Source organism: Eschrichtius robustus, chromosome 10 (assembly GCF_028021215.1).
Source record: "Eschrichtius robustus isolate mEscRob2 chromosome 10, mEscRob2.pri, whole genome shotgun sequence".
NCBI classification, from domain to species: Eukaryota; Metazoa; Chordata; class Mammalia; order Artiodactyla; family Eschrichtiidae; genus Eschrichtius; species Eschrichtius robustus.
The window spans coordinates 39,085,209-39,104,125 of NC_090833.1; the positions used below are offsets into that span (position 1 = coordinate 39,085,209).

General features: G+C 38.9%; 1 protein-coding gene and 1 long non-coding RNA gene across 2 annotated transcripts in view; one reads left to right on the forward strand and one right to left on the reverse strand.

Annotated features, from left to right (window-relative positions):
- Window positions 1-6,594, forward strand: part of LOC137770433 (heat shock protein 75 kDa, mitochondrial-like) — an 80,382-nt gene extending 73,788 nt beyond the window's left edge. Inside the window, 2 exon segments of the mRNA XM_068553134.1 lie at window positions 5,198-6,173; window positions 6,176-6,594. Coding sequence (XP_068409235.1) covers window positions 5,198-6,173; window positions 6,176-6,594 — 1,395 coding nt within the window.
- LOC137770214 (uncharacterized) overlaps window positions 1-18,917 on the reverse strand; it is a 172,506-nt gene that overhangs the window by 89,187 nt on the left and 64,402 nt on the right. The gene's annotated exons all lie outside the window — the stretch shown is intronic.

Here is an 18,917-nt window from a genome sequence, read left to right on the forward strand (position 1 = left end):
GTGTAATCTCATTTCTTCTCCACCACCAAAAAAAAAAAAAAAAAAAAAACCCACATAAGATACTGAGAAGGGCCCTTCTCTATGCTTCCCATTCAAGAGTGCCTGCCAAACCAATTAATACCTCCTGAATGTTATCTCCCTGCTATGTTAATGTTATGTTAATAAATGCAATTAAGATAACATTCAGGAGGTGTTAATTGGTTTGGCAGATGTACATGAATAAGAAGCACAGATATTTTGCTTTCCCTATTTATGGAGGCAGGAAGTGACACAAAGTTGGACAAAAGGAAACTTAATTTGCCTCGTCTCTTTTGATACCCCTTAGGCCTTTTCTGTTAAGTAATATATGGGATTCTTAAAAATGCAAATTTAGATGGTATTACAAAGATGAAGCGATTGTCAAATGTTGCAGAAACACTGAAATTGTCTTTGGCCACAGGAATTAACTACATGGTGTTTACTCTCTTTAAAACACTATATATGCCATATATGCTATATATATATATATATATATATATATATGCACACCACACATACACATACATACACACACTCAAAAGTGTCTATAGCATATATGCAAATAAGCTCTCATGTTAATCTATGAAGCAGATTGTTTCACAGGACTAACACCTAGACTATTCTTGATGTAATTAGTTATTTAATATATTCCAGTGACTTAATGTTCTTTTATTCTAACTTACAACAAGGTGGCAGCTTTTACTTTCTATGCTTAGAAATCGCATATATATATGCTAATGTACCTTACTTAGCAAAACAGAGGTTTTCTCTGAAATTTATACAAATATATTTGTATAAATATTTGTATAAATTTGTGTAGTCTTGAAGCAAAGAGATGTTACATTGTATTACCATCAAGGTCACTGTGTTCATTTCTGGAACCTGGCATTTGCCAGCACATCACATGGCCTTTGGCAGACTTAGTCTTCCCAGGACCTTATTAGGACACACCTATGATAAGAGCCCCTCTAAGAGCTGAGATCTGAGAGCATGTCAGAGCACAGACCCATTAGGGTTCCTTCCAGTCCTGGAGGGCAAATTATCAGAGTCTACTTTGTGAACCAAATGGGCAGAACTAAACTAAAACATTAGTCTTCAACCTGGACTTCAAAACAAATTGGAAGTACATTACCTCAATTCTAAGACACCATCTTCTGTAAAATGCACCAGCTCTTTAATAAGGGTTTTCCAGAGGGGGAAACAGGAGAAGAGGAAAGAGAATGAAGAAAAGGAGAAAGACCCCATTAAATTTTATATTTACTACAAGATCAAAGTCCAATTCCAGAAATGCTAAAATGTGCCTCTCAAATTAAAGAATATCAGGCATCCCCTAGAAATACAGGTAACAGTACGTAGCTAGAACGTAGCCACTGCTTTGTTTCCAGTGGATTGTTTGGAGCCAATATCTGTTGCATAATTCCAGAAAGCTTACCAATCCTTTAGAAATACATGCATGTTTCTTTGCTAAATGCCCATCTGCAGCCCTTAACTGTCCCTTCATCACTTTTTGCAACGTAATTTCCTTGGACCTTACATATAAAATAATGGGACTGTTCCTAGCTTTCATCTGTGAGTATGGTAATTTCTTAAGTGATAAAGGGTCACTACTGCTCTCCAGTGACAACAGCTGAAGACTGTTATGAAATACTCTTCTAACCTGTGTGCGAGTGTGCACAAATATGTGATAGAATCATTGTGGTTCAAATTCCTTAGGTTTTAGAATCTTGGCTCCCCTCCAGCCTAAGGAGGTGGAGGAACACTCCTGACCTCAGTGACACTGACTCAGTGTTTTGGGACAGTCCCCACCGTGGCTCTAGGCTTTGGTTGACTCTGGCATGGCAGTGAAGTCTTGACACAGATTTGACTGAGAAGCCATTTCTAGATGATTCCGTGTACCTTTGAGGGGAGGGTTGCTCACAGTGGGCACCTCTAGGCACACTGCCCCAAGAGCTCAGAGGGCTGCTCAAAGATGGGATCATGCAATAAATTCTCATTCTCAAAGCAGTGTACTCTGACCCAGGGTTGGCAAGCATTTTCAGTTAAAAAAAAAATAAAAGCAAGTTATACTCACTTTAAATTATTCCTGGGTAAAATTATTGCCTTTATACTATGTGGCAGAGATTGCAAATAGATTATATCTGAGTATAATAGGCTGAATTGTGTCCTTCCAAAATTCATATATTGAAGCCTAACCCCCAGTACCTCAGAATGTGACTTTATTTGGAGATAGGGTCTTTAAAGAGATGATTAAGCTAAAGTGGGGCCATTAGGGTAGACCCTAATCCAATCTTACTGGTGTCATTGTATGAAGAGGAAATTTGAACACACAAAAGAAGCACCAGGGATGTACATGCACAGATGAAAGGCCACATGAGGACACAGCAAGAAGCTGGCCATATGCAAGCCAAAGCAAGAAGTCTCAGAAGAAACCAAACCTGCCAACGCCTTCATCTTGGACTTGCACTCTCCAGAACTGTGAGAAATAAAGTTCTGTTGCTTAAGTCATGAAGTCAGTGGTATTTTGTTATGGCAGCTCTAGGAAACTATTACACTGAGTGATTGCTCTTGGCTGCCTTAAGCACAATGTTAGAAAGGATTCTGGAGTGGCAAACATGGGCATGGGAAGAGGAGTAGTAGAACACGTGCCGATTTAGCCATCCTTACTCCATGGGGTGGAATTGAGAAGCTTGACTACCTGTAAAATGTTTATTGTCATTCATGACACATGGTAACCAATGAATAATTTTCGCTGTAAATATTATCATTTTAAGTTTAAACATTTCTTCAATGAATAGGTCATTCAGTGAATAGTGTGTAAATCTTCAACGCACAGGATATTTGGCCAGTGAGAATAATATCACACACGCACACACCCAATTTCTTCAGGGTGCTGTAGTCAACCATTCTACCCCTAAGCATGGAAAACCACTGCTTTTTTTCCTCCCTCCCTGTAGCTTCAGCTTATCCAGAATGACATATAGATGGAGTTGCATCATATGTAACTTGAATTTGGCTTCTTTCATTTAGCAGAATGACTTTGAGATTCATCCAAGTTGTTGCATGTAACAAATAGTTCATTCTTCTTATGCTGAGTAGTATTCCATTGCACAGATGTACCACAGTTTGATTATCCATTCACTCATTAAAGGACATTTGGGTTGTTTCAGATCTGAGCAAGTTTGAATAAAGCTGCTACAGGTTTTTGTGTGAATTTAAGTCTTCAGTTCTCTAGGGTAAATAACCCAGAAGTGGGATAGATGGATCATATGGTAAGTGTATGTTTAATTTTATAAGAAACTGCCAAGCTGTTTTTCAGGGTGGCTGTACCATTTTGCATTCTCATAGCTATGTATGAGAGTTTCAGTTGCTCCACAACTTCATCAAGACCTTGTATTGTCAGTTGTTTGTCTTTAATTTTAGTAATTCTAATAGGTGTGTAGTTTATCTCATGATTTTAATTTGTCTTTCCCTAATGGCTAATGCCTAATGATGCTGAGAATCTTTCCATGTACTTACTTGCCATCAATATGTCTTCTTAGACGAAGTTATCTGTTGAAATTTTTTGCTTTTTTGAGAACTGGTTTGTTGTTTTCTTATTGTTGACTTTGGAAAGTTCTTTATATATTCTAAGTACAAGGCCTTTGTCAAACATATGATTTGCAAATATTTTCCCCCAACCTGTGACTTGTCTTTTCATTCTCTTAACAGTAACTTTGACAATGTCTGTCTTTAACTGTGGTAAGTTTAATTTATCAGTTTTTCTCATATAAATCTTGCTTTTATTATATCTAAGAATTCTCTACCTAACTCAGGCCCACAAAGATTTTTTCCCAGGTTTTCTTTAAAAGTCTTATAGCTTTATGTTTTGCATTTAGTTCTGTTACCCGTTTTGAGTTAATTGTGTACAAAATGTGAAGTACAGGTCAAGGTTCATTTTTTTTTGCACATGGATGTTCAGTTGTTCAGCACCATTTATTTTTTCAGTCTCTACATATTTTTTTTTATTGGAGTATAGTTGCTTTACAATGTTGTGTTAGTTTCTGCTGTACAGCAAAGTGAATCAGCTATACGTATACATAGATCCCCTACATTTTGGATTTCCTTCCCATTTAGGTCACCACAGAGCACTTAGTAGAGTTCCCTGTGCTATACAGTAGGTTCTCATTAGTTATCTATTTTATACATAGTATCAATAGTGTATATATGTCAATCCCAATCTCCCAATTCATCCCACCCCGCCTTTCCCCCCTTGGTGTCCACACATTTGTTCTCTATGTCTGTGTCTCTATTTCTGCTTTGCAAATAGGTCCATCTATAACATTTTTCTAGATTCCACATATATGCATTAATATACGATATTTGTTTTTCTCTTTCTGACTTACTTCACTCTGTATGACAGTCTCTAGGTCCATCCACGTCTCTGCAAATGGCATGATTTCGTTCCTTCTTATGGCTGAATAATATTCCATTGTATGTATGTACCACATCTTCTTTATCCATTCCTCTGTTGAGGGACATTTAGGTTGCTTCTGTGTCCTGGCTCTTGTAAATAGTGCTGCAATGAACACTGGGGTGTTCAGCACCATTTTTTTTTTTTTTAATTTTTAATTTATTATTTATTTATTATTTTTATTTTTGGCTGTGTTGGGTCTTCGTTTCTGTGTGAGGGCTTTCTCCAGTTGCGGCGAGTGGGGGCCACTCTTCATCGCGGTGCGCGGGCCTCTCACTATCGCGGCCTCTCTTGTTGCGGAGCAGAGGCTCCAGACGCTCAGGCTCAGTAGTTGTGGCTCACGGGCCCAGCTGCTCTGCGGCATGTGGGATCTTCCCAGATCAGGGCTCGAACCCGTGTCCCCTGCATTGGCAGGCAGATTCTCAACCACTGCGCCACCAGGGAAGCCCTCAGCACCATTTTTTTGAAGAGACTATCCTTTCTCCATGGAATTGCCTTTGTATCTTTTTCAAAACTCAACTGACCACAATTCTGTGAGTTCATTTCTCAAGTCTCTATTCCATTCCATTCATCTGAATGTCTATATTTTCATCAGTATCTCATTGTCATAATAACTGTAGCTTTACAGTAAGTATTGATATCAAGTAGTATGAGGCTCCCAACTTTGTTCATTTGCAAAATTTTATTGGATATGCACCTTTGCCTTTCCATATAAATTTTAAAAATCAGTTTGCAGACACGGCTCGCCAGCTGTGGACGCTGCTGCTGTGGGGCTGCCGGCTGCGGGCCGCGGCACTGGCGGCGGCCCGGGGAGGACAACCAGTTCTGTGTCCTCGGAGGCCCCCAGCCCAGTCCTGGAGTCCCAGGCAAAGCCTGGCTTCAAGCTCCCACGATGGACGGCCGTTCAGCTCCCAGGCTACTGAGGAGCGGAAGGAGGAGCCTCCGCACTCCCTCAGCGGCAGCTCGGAGACCGTGCAGGGTTCCGTTTCCAAACGTGAGCTCCAGGCTGAGACAAAGAAGCTTCTGCACATCGTTGCCCGTTCCTTGTACTCAGAAAAAGAGGTGTTTATACGGGAGCTGATCTCCAACGCTAGTGACGCCTCGGTAAAGCTGCGTCATAAGCTGGTGTCTGAAGGCCAGACGCAGCCAGAAATGGAGATTCACTTGCAGACTGACGCCGAGAAAGGCACCATCACGATCCAGGACACTGGCATCGGGATGACACAGGAGGAGCTGGTGTCCAACCTGGGAACGATTGCCAGGTCGGGGTGGAAGGCCTTTCTGGATGCGCCTCAGAGTCAGGCGGGGGCCAGCAGCAAGATCATTGGCCAGTTCGGAGTGGGTTTCTACTCGGCCTTCATGGTGGCTGACAGAGTCGAGGTCTATTCTCGCTCGGTGGACGCGGGCAGCCCTGGGTACCAGTGGCTTTCAGAGGGCTCTGGGGTGTTTGAAATCGCCGAAGCCTCAGGAGTAAGAACCGGGACCAAAATCATCATCCACCTCACGGCAGACAGCAGAGAGTTCACCAGCAAAGCTCGGGTTGGAGATGTGGTGACAAAGTACAGCAACTTTGTCAGCTTCCCCTTGTACCTGAACGGAAGGCGCATTAATACCCTGCAGGCCATCTGGCTGATGGACCCCAAGGATGTGGGCGAGTCGCAGCATGAGGAATTCTACCGCTACATCGCTCAGGCCCATGACAAGCCCCCACCCTGCACTACAAGACGGACGCACCTCTCAACATCCGCAGCATCTTCTACGCGCCGGAATCGAAACCAACCATGTCTGACGTGAGCCGGGAGCCGGGCTCCAGTATCTCGCTGTACAGCCGCCAGGTCCTCATCCAGACCAAGATGGGGGCCGTCCGGCACTTCCTGCGCATGCGGCAGCTGGCCGAGCCCCCGGAGGAGCGCGCTCAGCTGCTGCAGCCCACGCTGGAGATCCACCCCAGGCACACGCTCATCAAGAAGCTCAATCAGCTGAGAGACAGCGAGCCTGACCTGGCCCAGCTGCTGGTGGATCAGATCTACGAGAACGCCATGATCACAGTGGGGCTCGACGATGACCCGGGACCCGTGGTGAGCCGCCTGAACCACCTGATTGTCAAGGCCCTGGACCAACACTGACAGCTGTGAAAGCCCCAGGTCCTCCTGCAGTGTTAGGACTGCAGGAGAGGGGACAGAATGGAACCGTGGGACAAGGTAGCCTGAGACAGTCACGGTGGGGGTGGGGTGGGGATGGGGACAATGACCCAGGAAGGACTGGATGCCGCCGATGAGAACACCTGCTTTTGAGCTTTATTTACTTAAAAAAAAATCAGTTTGCCAATAAATGCAAACATACTTGCTAGGATTTTTATTGGAATTGGACCAAATACATAGATCAAAAAGAGGAGAATTGACATCTTAAGTATACTGAGTCTTCTAATCCATGAATAGTCTTCTTTTTATTCATTTTATCAGTGTTTTATAGTTTTAAGCATACAGATCCTGATAAATTTATACCCAAATATTTATTGATTGATTTGGGGCACAATTGTAAATGGTACTTATTTTCAATTTTGGTTTCCAATTGTTTATTGTCATTACAGGCATACCTCAGCAATATTGTGGGTTTTGTTCCAGACCAACCAAGCCAAATGTCGCAATAAAGCGAGTCACATAATTTTTTTGATTCCCAGTGCATATGAAAGTTATGTTTACACTATCCTGAAATCTCTTAGGTTGGCAATAGCATTATGTCTAAAAAAACAAGTACATACCTTAATTTTAAAATACATTAGTGCTGGGCTTCCCTGGTGGCACAGTGGTTAAGAATCTGCCTGCCAATGCAGGGGACACGGGTTCTAGTCCTGGTCCACGAAGATTCCACATGCTGCGGAGCAACTAAGCCTGCGTGCCACAACTACTGAGCCTGTGCTCTAGAGCCCGCAAGCCACAACTACTGAGCCCTTGCACCACAACTACCGAAGCCCACGCACCACAACTGCTGAAGCCCACGCACCTAGAGCCCATGCTCCACAACAAGAGAAGCCACTGCAATGAGAAGCCCACACACCGCGACAAAGAATAGCCCCTGCTCGCCACAACTAGAGAAAGCCCGTGAGCAGCAATGAAGACCCAACACAGCCAAAAATAAATAAATGAAAAATTAAAAATAAATAAATAAAAATACATTAGTGCTAAAGAATGCTAACCATCATTTAAGCCTTCAGCAAGTCTTAATAGTAACATCAAAAATCACTAATCACAGATCACCATAACAAATATAATAATGAAAAAGTTTGACATGTTGTGAGAATTACCAGAATGTGACACAGAGACATGAAGTGAGCAAAAAATGGCATTGATAGACTTGCTCAACACAGGGATGCCACAAACCTTCAATTTGTAGAAAATGCAGTATCTGTGATGGACAATAAGTGAAGTTCAATAAAACAAGATATTCCTTTATATAGGAATACAATTGCTTTTTGCATTTTAATCTCATAGCTTGAGACCTTACCAAACTCACTTTTAAGTTCTAGGAGCATTTTTGTAGATTCTTTGAGACCTTCTTCTTAGGCAGTAAAGTCATCCAGAAAGTTTTATTTTCCATTCTGAATGCCTTTTCTTTTTCTTGCCTTGTTGCACTGGCTAGGAGTTCCATTATGAATGTTGAGTAGAAGTGGTAGGGCAGACATCCTTACCTCATTAAATATAATGTTGGCTATAAGATTCTATAGATATCCTTAATCATGTAAAACAAGTTCCCTTTTATTCCTAGAGTACTGATAATTTTATCATGAATAAATGTTGACTTATATCAAAAGTTTTTTCTGCAAGTATTAAAATAATCAAGTGATTTTTCTTCTTTTGCCTGTTAATGTAGTGAATTACAATAATAAATTGACTGTTAAAACAACCTAGCATTCCAGGATAAACCCTATTTTGTTGTAATGTATTACATTTTTACATATGACTGGATTCCATTTGCAAATATTTTGTTGAGAATTGGAGCATCTATGTTCATGAAGATCTATAGTTTTCTTGTATTGTCTTTGTTTTGGTATCAGGTAATTCTGGCTTCATAAAATGAGCTGGGAAGTGTCCTGCCCTCTTTTATTTTCTGGAAGAGGTTTTATATAATTGTTATAATTTCTTCCATAAATGTTTGGTAGGATTCACCAGTTAAATGACTTGGGCCTGGAGTTTTCTTTCTAAGAAAGTCTGTCACTACAAATTAAATTTCTCTCATAGAAATCAAACTATTCATGTAATTTATTTCTTCATGAATTTTGTAATTTCTGTCTTTCAAGGAATTGGTACATTTCATCTATGTTGTCATATTTATGGACATAGAATTGTTCATAGCATTCCCTTATTATACTTTCAGTATCTCTAGGGTTTGTAGTGATACCCTCTCTTTCGTTCTTGAGATTGGAAATTTATGGCATCTCTCTCTTTCCTTTTCTTGGTCATCTGGCCAGATGTTTATCTTTTTTTATTATTATTATTTCAAAGAACTAGATTTTAGTTATATTAATTTTCTCTAATGTTTGTTTTCAATTTCATTGATTTCTGTTCTTTGTAATTTTCTTTTTTCTGCTAGCTTTGAGTTTAGTTTGTCCTTTTTTTTTAGTTTCTTAAAGTGAAAACATAGGGACTTCCCTGGTGGCGCGGTGGTTAAGAATCCGCCTGCCAATGCAGGAGACACGGGTTCGAGCCCTGGTCTGGGAAGATCCCACATGCCGTGGAGCAACTAAGCCCATGTGCCACAACTACTGAGCCTGCACTCTAGAGCCCGTGAGACACAACTACTGAGCCCGTGTGCCACAACTACTGAAGACTGCGTGCCTAGAGCTGGTGCTCCAAAACAAGAGAAGCCACCGCAATGAGACACCTGCGCACCGCAACGAAGAGTAGCCCCCGCTCACCGCAACTAGAGAAAGCCCGCGCGCAGCAATGAAGACCCGACACAGCCAAAAATAAATAAATAAATTAAAAAAAAAAAAGTGAAAACATAGATTATTTATTTGAGGCCTTTCTTCTTTTCTAATGTAAACATTTTTAGCACTATAAATTTTCCTCTAAGCACTGTTTTAGCTGCACAGATTTTAATATGTTAACTTTCATTCAGTTCAAAATATCTTAAAATTTCCTAGGAGGTTTCTTTGACCCATGAATTATTTAGAAGTATATTTTTAGTTTCTAAATATTTGGAGTTTTCCATATATCTTTCTATAATTGTAGTTTAATTTTGCTATGACCAGAAAACATACTTCATATGATCTCAATTCTTTTAAAATTGTTCAGGTTTGTTTTATGGCCCAGGATATGGTATATCTTGGTGACTGTTCCTTGTGCACTTCAAAAGAATGTGTATTCGGCTGTTGTTGTGTTTAGAGTTCTACAAAAGTCAAATAGTTGATAGTGTTGTTCAGATCTTTTATATACTTGCTGGTTTTCTGTCTACTTGTATTGATTACTGAGAGGATTTTGAGGTCTCTAAGTATAATAGATTTGTACATTTCTCCACTCAATTTTATCAGGTTTTATTGTGTATCTTGAAGCTCTGCTTTTAGGTGTACACTATTAGGATTGTTATATCTTCTTGCCAAGCTGACATTTCTTATCAGTATATAACGTCCTTGGTATTTTTCCTTGATCTGATATTAATAAAGCCACTCCAGCTTTCTTTTTATTAGTATTTATACTGTATACATGCTTGCATTACTTTGTTTTAAACTTGTCTATATTCTATAGTCCATTCTCTATGTCTACATCTTTATTTCTGCCCTGCATCTAGGTTCATCAGTACCATTTTTTTTTTTTTTTTAGATTCCATATATATGCGTTAGCATACAGTATTTTACTCTTTCTGAGTTACTTCACTCTGTATGACAGACGCTAGGTTCATCTACCTCACTACAAGTAACTCAATTTCATTTCTTTTTATGGCTGAGTAATATTCCATTGTATATATGTGCCACATCTTCTTTATCCATTCATCTGTCGATGGACATTTAGGTTGGTTCCATGTCCTACCTATTGTAAACAGTGCTGCAATAGAACACTGTGGTGCATGTCTCTTTTTGAATTATGGTTTTTTTCAGGGTATATGCCCAGTAGTGGGATTGCTGGCACATATGGTAGTTCTATTTTTAGTTTTTGAAAAAACCTCCATACTCTTTTCCATAGTGGTTGTATCAATTTACATTCCCACCAACAATGCAGGAGGGTTCCCTTTTCACCACACGTTTTCCAGCATTTATTGTTTCTAGATTTTTTTGATAATGGTCATTCTGACCGGTGTGAGGTGATACCTCATTGTAGTTTTGATTTGCATTTCTCTAATAATTAGTGATGTTGAGCATCTTTTCATGTGCCTGTTGGCCATCTGTATGTCTTCCTTGGTGAAATGTCTATTTAGGTCTTCCACCCATTTTTTAATTGGATTGTTTGTTTTTTTGATATTGAGCTCCATGACCTGTTTGTATATTTTGGAGATTAATCCTTTGTCCATTGTTTCATTTGCAAATATTTTCTCCCATTCTGAGGGTTCTTTTTGTCTTGTTTATGGTTTCCTTTGCTGTGCAAGAGCTTTAAAGTTTAATTAAGTCACATTTGTTTATTTTTGTTTTTATTTCTGTTACTCTAGGAGGTGGGTCAAAAAAGATCTTGCTGTGGTTTATGTCAAAGAGTGTTTTTCCTATGTATTCCTCTAAAAGTTTTATAGTGTCTGGTCATACATTTAAGTCTTTAATCCATTTGGAGTTTATTTTTGTGTATGGTGTTAGGGAGTGTTCTAATTTCATTCTTTTACATGTAGCTGTCCAGGTTTCTCAGCAACACTTATTGAAAAGGCTCTCTTTTCTCCATTGTATGTTCTTGCCTCCTTTGTCGTAAATTAGGTGCCCATAGGTGCATGGGTATATCTCTGGGCCTTCTATCCTGTTCCATTGATCTATATTTCTGTTTTTCTGCCAGTACCATACTGTCTTGATTACTGTAGCTTTGTGGTATAGTTTGAAGTTGGGGAGCCTGATTCTTCCAACTCCGTTTTTCTTTCTCAAGATTGCTTTGGCTATTTGGGGTCTTTTGTGTTTCCATACGAATTGTAAGATTTTTTGTTCTAATTCTGTGAAGAATGCCGTTGGTAGTTTGATAGGGATTGCATTGAATCTGTAGATTAATTTGGGTAGTATAGTCATTTTCACAATATTGATTCTTCTAATCCAAGAATATGGTATATTTCTCCATCTGTTTATGTCACCTTTTCATCAGTGTTTTATAGCTTTCTGAGTACAAGTCTTTCACCTCCTTAGGCAGGTTTATTCCTAGGTATTTTATTCTTTTTGTCGCAATGGTAAACGGGAGTGTTTCCTTAATTTCTCCTTCTGATTTTTCATTGTTGGTATATAGGAATACCAGAGATTTCTGTGCATTAATTTTGTATCCTGCAACCTTACCAAATTCACTGATTTTTCTAGTAGTTTTCTGGTGGCATCTTTAGGATTTTCTATGTAAAGTTTCATGTCATTGGCAAATAGTGACAGTTTTACTTTTTCCTTTCCAATTTGTATTCCTTTTATTTCTTTTTCTTCTCTGATTGCTGTGGCTAGGACTTCCAAAACTATGTTGAATAAGAGTGGTGAGAGTGGACATCCTTGTCCTGTTCCTGATCCTAGTGGAAATGCTTTCAGTTTTTCACCACTGAGTATGATGCTTGCTGTGGGTTTGTCATATATGGCCTTATTTTGTTGAAGTCGGTTCTCTCTATGCCCATTTTCTGGAGAGTTTTTATCATAAATGGGTGTTGAATTTGGTCAAAAGCTTTTTCTGCATCTATTGAGATGATCATATGGTTATTATTCCTTAATTTGTTAATGTGCTGTATCACAGTGATGAATTTGCATATATTGAAAAATCCTTGCATCCCTGAGATAAATCTCACTTGATCATGATGTATGATCCTTTTAATGTGCTGTTGGATTCTGTTTGCTAGTATTTTGTTCAGGATTTTTGCATCTATGTTCATCAGTGATATTGGTCTATAATTTTTTTGTGATACCTTTTTCTTGTTTTGGAATCAGGGTGATGGTGGCTTCATAGAATGAATTTGGGAGGGTTTCTCCCTCTGCAATTTTTTGGAAGAGTTTGAGAAGGATCAGTGTTAGCTCTTCTCTAAATGTTTGATAGAATTCACCTGTAAAGCCACCTGGTCCTGGACTTTTGCTTGTTGGAAGATTTTTAATTACGGTTTCAATATCATTACTTGTGATAGGTCTGTTTTTATTTTCTAATTCTTCCTGGTTCAGTCTTGGAAAATTGCACCTTTCTGAGAATTTGTCCATTTCTTCATGGTTGTCCATTTTATTGGCATATAGTTGTTTGTAGTAGTCTCTTATAATCCTTTGTATTTCTGCACTGTCAGTTGTGATTTCTCCTTTTTCATTTCTAATTTTATTGATTTGCATCCTCTCCCTTTTTTTCTTGATGAGTCTGGCTAAGAGTTTATCAATTTTGTTTATCTTCTCAAAGAACCAGCTTTTACTTTTATTGATCTTTGCTATTATTTTCTTCATTTTTATTTCATTTATTTCTGCTCTGATATTTATGATTTCTTTCCTTCTACTGACTTTGGGTTTTCTTTGTTCTTTCTCTTGTTGTTTTAAGTGTAGGGTTAGATTGTTTATTTGAGATTTTTCTTGTTTCTTGAGGTGAGATTGAATTGCTATAAACTTCCCTCTTAGAACTGCTTTTGCTGCGTCCCATAGGTTTTGGGTTGTCGTGTTTTCGTTGTGATTTGTTTCTATGTATTTTTTTTATTTCTTCTTTGATTTCTTCAGTGATCTCTTGGTTATTTAGTAGCGCACTGTTTAGCCTCCATGTATTTGTGTTTTTTACAGGTTTTTTCCTGTAGTTGATTTCCAATCTCATAGTGTTGTGGTCAGAAAAGATGCTTGATATGATTTCAATTCTCTTAAATTTTCCGAGCCTTGATTTGTGACCCAAGACGTGACCTATCCTGGAGAATGTTCCATGTGCACTTGAAAAGCAAGTGTATTCTGCCACTTTTGGGTGGAATATTCTATAAATATCAATTAGATATATCTGGTCTATTGTGTCATTTAAAGGTTGTGTTTCCTTATTTATTTTCTGTTTGGATGATCTGTCCATTGGTGTAAGTGGGGTGTTAAAGTCCCCTACTATTATTGTGTTACTGTCGATTTCTCCTTTCATGGTTGTTAGCATTTGCCTTATGTATTGAGGTGCTACTATGTTGGGTGCACAAACATTTAGAATTGTTATATCTTCTTCTTGGATTGATCCTTGGATCATGAGGTAGTGTCCCTCCTTATCTCTTGTAACAGTCTTTATCTTAAAGTCTATTTTATCTTATATGAGTATTGCTACTCCAGCTTTCTTTTGACTTCCATTTCCAGGGAGTATCTTTTTCCATCCCTTCACTTTCAGTCTATATGTGTCCCTAGGTCTGAAGTGGGTCTCTTGTAGACAGCATATATATGGGTCTTGTTTTTGTATCCATTCAGCAAGCCTGTGTCTTTTGGTTGGGGCATTTAATCCATTTACATTCAAGGTTATTATCAATATGTATGTTCCTATTACCATTTTCTTAATTGTTTGGGGTTTGTTTTTGTGGGTCTTTTTCTTCTCTTGTGTTTCCACTTAGAGAAGTTTCTTCAGCATTTGTTGTAAAGCTAGTTTGGTGGTGCTGAATTCTCTTAGCTTTTGTTTGTCTGAAAAGTTTTTGACTTCTCCATCGAATCTGAATGAGATCCTTGCTGGGTAGAGTAAACTTAGTTATAGGTTTTCTTTTTCATCACTTTAAGTATATCCTGCCACTCCCTTCTGGCCTGCAGAGTTTCCACTGAAAAATCAGCTGATAACCTTATGGGGATTCCTTTGTATGTTATTTTTTGCTTTTCCCTTGTTGCTTTTAATATTTTTTCTTTGAATTTAATTTTTGTTTGTTTGATAAATATGAGCCTTAGTGTGTTTTTCCTAGGGTTTATCCTGTATTGGACTCTCTGTGCTTCCTGGACTTGGGTGACTACTTCCTTTCCCATGTTAGGGAAGTCTTCCACTGTAATCTCTTCAAATATTTTCCCAGACACTTTCTTTTTCTCTTCTTCTTCTGGGACTCCTATAATTTGAATGTTGGTGCATTTAGTGTTTTCCCAGAGGCCTCTGAGATTGTCTTCAATTCTTTTCATTCTTTTTTCTTTATTCTGTTCCTTGGCAGTTATTTCCACCATAACTGGATCCATGTTTACTTTTAAAACTTTGAAATGTTTTGGATCCCATGTGCACCCATCTTCCATTTTATTCCTCTCCCTTGACCCCAGATTTAAGCCCTAAATTAAATTTGGTGTTTATCACTCCCATACATGTCTTCCTACTTTTACTATATATGTATGTCTGCTCAGGCTGATATAACCACAGACTGGGTAGTTTAAACAACAGAAATTTATTTTCTCAAACTTCTGGATGCTGGACACCCAAGATCAAGGCACCAGTAGAGTGGGGGTTTGTTGATTCCTCTTGTCCTGGCTTATAGACGCCCACTTTCTTGCTGTGTCCTACATGGCCTTTTTCTCTGCTTGTGCATGCGCATACTAGATGGGGGGGAGGAGGAGAGGGAGAGAGAGATCTCTATTGTCTCTGCCTCTTTTTATAAGGATTACCAGTGCTTTCAAATTAGAACTCTACCTTAAAGATCTCATTTAACCTTAATAAATTCCTTAAGGGTCCTATCTCCAAATATAGTCACATTGAGGTGTTAGGGCTTCAACATATGAATTGTAGGGGACATAATTCAATCCATAACAGTATGGATCCCTAAAAATTAATAGAAAGATAGATAGATAGATAGACAGACAAACACTGTGGTAAAAGATGATATAAGCATATATATTTACCTCAACTAATGAAACTTAAGGAAATTGCTATTGGTAATTTTCCATTTAATAGTTGTGCTTTCCTCAACCAAAACCCCTAATTTTATCAATCCTGTTTTCACTAATGTTTCCAAACTCTGAGAAAAATCTGGGTGAGTCTAAGTTACAAAATAGAAAAGTGATCTCTGAGACTTGATAATACACAATGTGATAAAAATTATGTATTTTATATTCTTCATCTTTATATCCATATACCTTAAGTCTCTCTTGTGTGAAACAAGTATTATGTAATTATAATAATTAAAATTAAAATGTTATTTTGAGATGAAGACAAGAATTTTATCTCCTAGCTTTTTAATAAAAAGCGTTTCTTGGGAGTTCCCTGGTGGTCCAGTGGTTAGGACGCAGTACTTTCACTGCTGTGGCCTGGGTTCAATCCCTGGTTGGGAAACTAAGATCCCGCAAGCCACGTGGTATGGCAAAAAAAAAATAAAATAAAATTTTTAAAAAAGTGTTTCTTTTTGAAAAAAAATCCTTTATTAAAAATTATGTAGAGAAGAGAAATGTAATTTACAAAGCCTTTTGATTAGTCAAGTTTAGTGTAATGGAAAAAAAGTTCTAATCCATATCCAGCACTGGAGCCATCATATTTCCATTTTATAGTCAACTGAATAAATTTTCTTTCATTCTACCTCTCAGAATTTGTCCTTTTGAGGCAGGCAAACAACTCAGCCTTGGCAATACTGTCTCTCATTTAGCAATCTATTTCAGACTTATTCTTGGCAGTTAACAATGACCTCGCATTGCTGACACATTTTCATTGTGTGTGTGGCTGTGTATGAAATGTTGCTATCTTCCTACATTGCTGTCCCCTTTGTTCATCAACCTTGTCTTGTCTGCTACTCTGCCTTGCAGCTCTAATTGTTTTTACTCCTTTGAAACCATCTGAGAAAAGAAGGTCCTAAACGAATAGTCTCCCTTTCCAGTCCTTGCTGCCAGCTTAGAAAATTTCCAGTTTCTTCCTCCCTGAATATTTTTGGTTTTGTTAAGATATTTTTTCTTCCTATCGAGCCTAATCAAGACCTAGGCCCACCCAATCGTCTTCCAGCAGGAATACCCCCAAGGCCTTCGGATGCCATAATGGAAGAGCATGAGGTTCTAAATAAGAACACTTGATATAAGTCATAATCCTGCCACTTCCTAGCTAGAGACCCTTGAGCAAATCACTGAGCCACTCTGGGATTCAGTTTCCTCATCTATAAATATGGGGGTGATCATTATATCTAACTTTTAGGGTTGTTTTAAAGGATTAAATAAATATATATGAATGTTCTTGAGAAGTGTAATTCAGTGATATTGACTTCAGTTCGATAAACATTTGTTAGTAACTAACAGGGGTGGCAAACTCAAAAGACTATAGGTAATGTCAATACATGCAGCAGGCAGGGTTCCATGCTTTAGGGAGCAGGGAGAATGTGTGTCTGGAGAACTAGAGGTCACAAGCCTGTCTGAGGAGGATAACCACTGCTCGGTCCCAGCCCACAGTTTGCATCTGCCACATAGTATGGCAGGCCCCAGAAATGCAAAGAAAAATATCTGGTGTGTGGTAGATTTTGCAATGCACTGCCCCATCCCCCTTCAGGAAATGAAGTGCTGCCCCAGCTGCAGAAAGTGCTGTCAGCAGATGGCCTTCAGCTGTCAACCACTGCAAGGATTGCTTCAGCTGCAGAGCTGCCTCTTCCAATGTCATGCCCCTTCCTGGGATTGCCCATGCCAAATGATTAATCAGGTAAGGGATGCCCGGCTATCCCATGCCAATTTAGAACAACTCTGAAAGGGCACTCAGCTCCAGACCTCTTTATGGTGTTGGATGAGGCAGCTGGGTTTGCAACAGGGCTCGATTTCTCCCTTGGCCCACTCCTGCTGCCTTCTCCTTTCCACAGGTGTTCATCCCAAGGGCACTCCTGAATAAACATCTTGTACACTAAAGTCTGTCTCAGAATCTGCTTCCTGGGGAATCCAACCTGCAATACAATTCTTGAACTAATGAAACAATTTTTGTGGTAAGCTAGGTAGACAGATGATATCAATATCATGTAAGTGCTAGGATAAATATACACGCAAAAGCTACGGGAAGGAAGGAGGGAGGGAGCATCTAGTTCAACCAAGGGGACTCAAGTTAAGTCTTTCCAGAGCAGACAAGCTTGAGATTACTTTTGAAGGCTAATTAGGCTGTAACCAGATAAAGAAGAGGGAACAGATATTCCAGGTAGAGAAAGAAAAGGCTAAAAGCAAACAGCAAACAGATATCCAAGGAATAGAGACTCGGGTATCCATGAAGGACCACCAGCAACTTGTTCTAATAAAACTTAATAGAATAGAACCTAAAAGAACTAATAGAACATAAATTCTAAACTGGGGATTGGCATGAGATAAAGCGAGAGAGAAAAGTTATAATTTAAGAGCTTGGTCTTGATCCAGTAGATAATTCTTCCTAGCTCTTTGGAACTTGTTCTTTCTTTCCCCCAACAAGCTTTACATGTTGGTCTTTCATGGGACCTATTTTCATTCAATAGGACTGTCTTGAGAAACCTCATCTCTTGACATAATTCAAAATCTAGATATGAACATCCAGCTCAAAGTCTCCACTTGAATGGCCTACAAGAACCACAAACTGGATGTGTCCAAAATTGAGTTCATTACCTGATGTTCCTACACCTCATCTTCTTGAATTCCCTACCCCGGTGAACATTAGCACTGTCTACCCAGTTGCGCAAACCAGAGTCCTAGGCATCAGTCTTGATCTCTTTCTCTCCTTCACCCTCCAAGTTCAATCCTTCAATGTCTCCTATGAATAATACCACTTTAATATATTTTGGATCATTCTGTATCTACCACTACTTCCTGAGTTCAGTAAAAGCTCTTAACAACTGGCTAATCTGCCTCCAATTTTACCCCTTTCAAATCTCTTTTCCAAACAACGATAAGAGTAATCCTTCCAAAACACAAATCTGATCATGCCAATCCTCAGCTTAAAGTCCTCTGGGGGCCTCATAATCTTTGAGATGAAGTCCAAAGTCCTTAAAACTCTTCATCATCTGACCAGTGATTTCATACTTTCTGCTTCGCCCACACTATATTATTTTAAATTCTTCCAGCTCTTTATGCTCTCTCTTGCTTTTAGGATGTGCACCAGGTTGCACTCATAGCCTGAAATATCTTTCCCTACCTGGCTCTCCTCCTCTCCTTCCTTTTACCTGATTAACTCCTATCAGCCCTTCAGGGCTAAGCTTAGGTGTTAATTTCTCCAGGGAGTTTTCTCTGCCACTCTTACCATTATTATGAGATAAGTGCCTGGTTTATAATTCTATCTATCTATACTTACTTCTCTCTACCATGAGATTATAATTGAAGGCAGAGAACATGTCTTATTCATTTCTGAATTTCTAACATTTAGCATAATATATGGCACATAATAGTTTACAATAAATATTTTCTAAATAAATGAATGAATGAAACAGAATTTGATATTTAAATGCACACTCT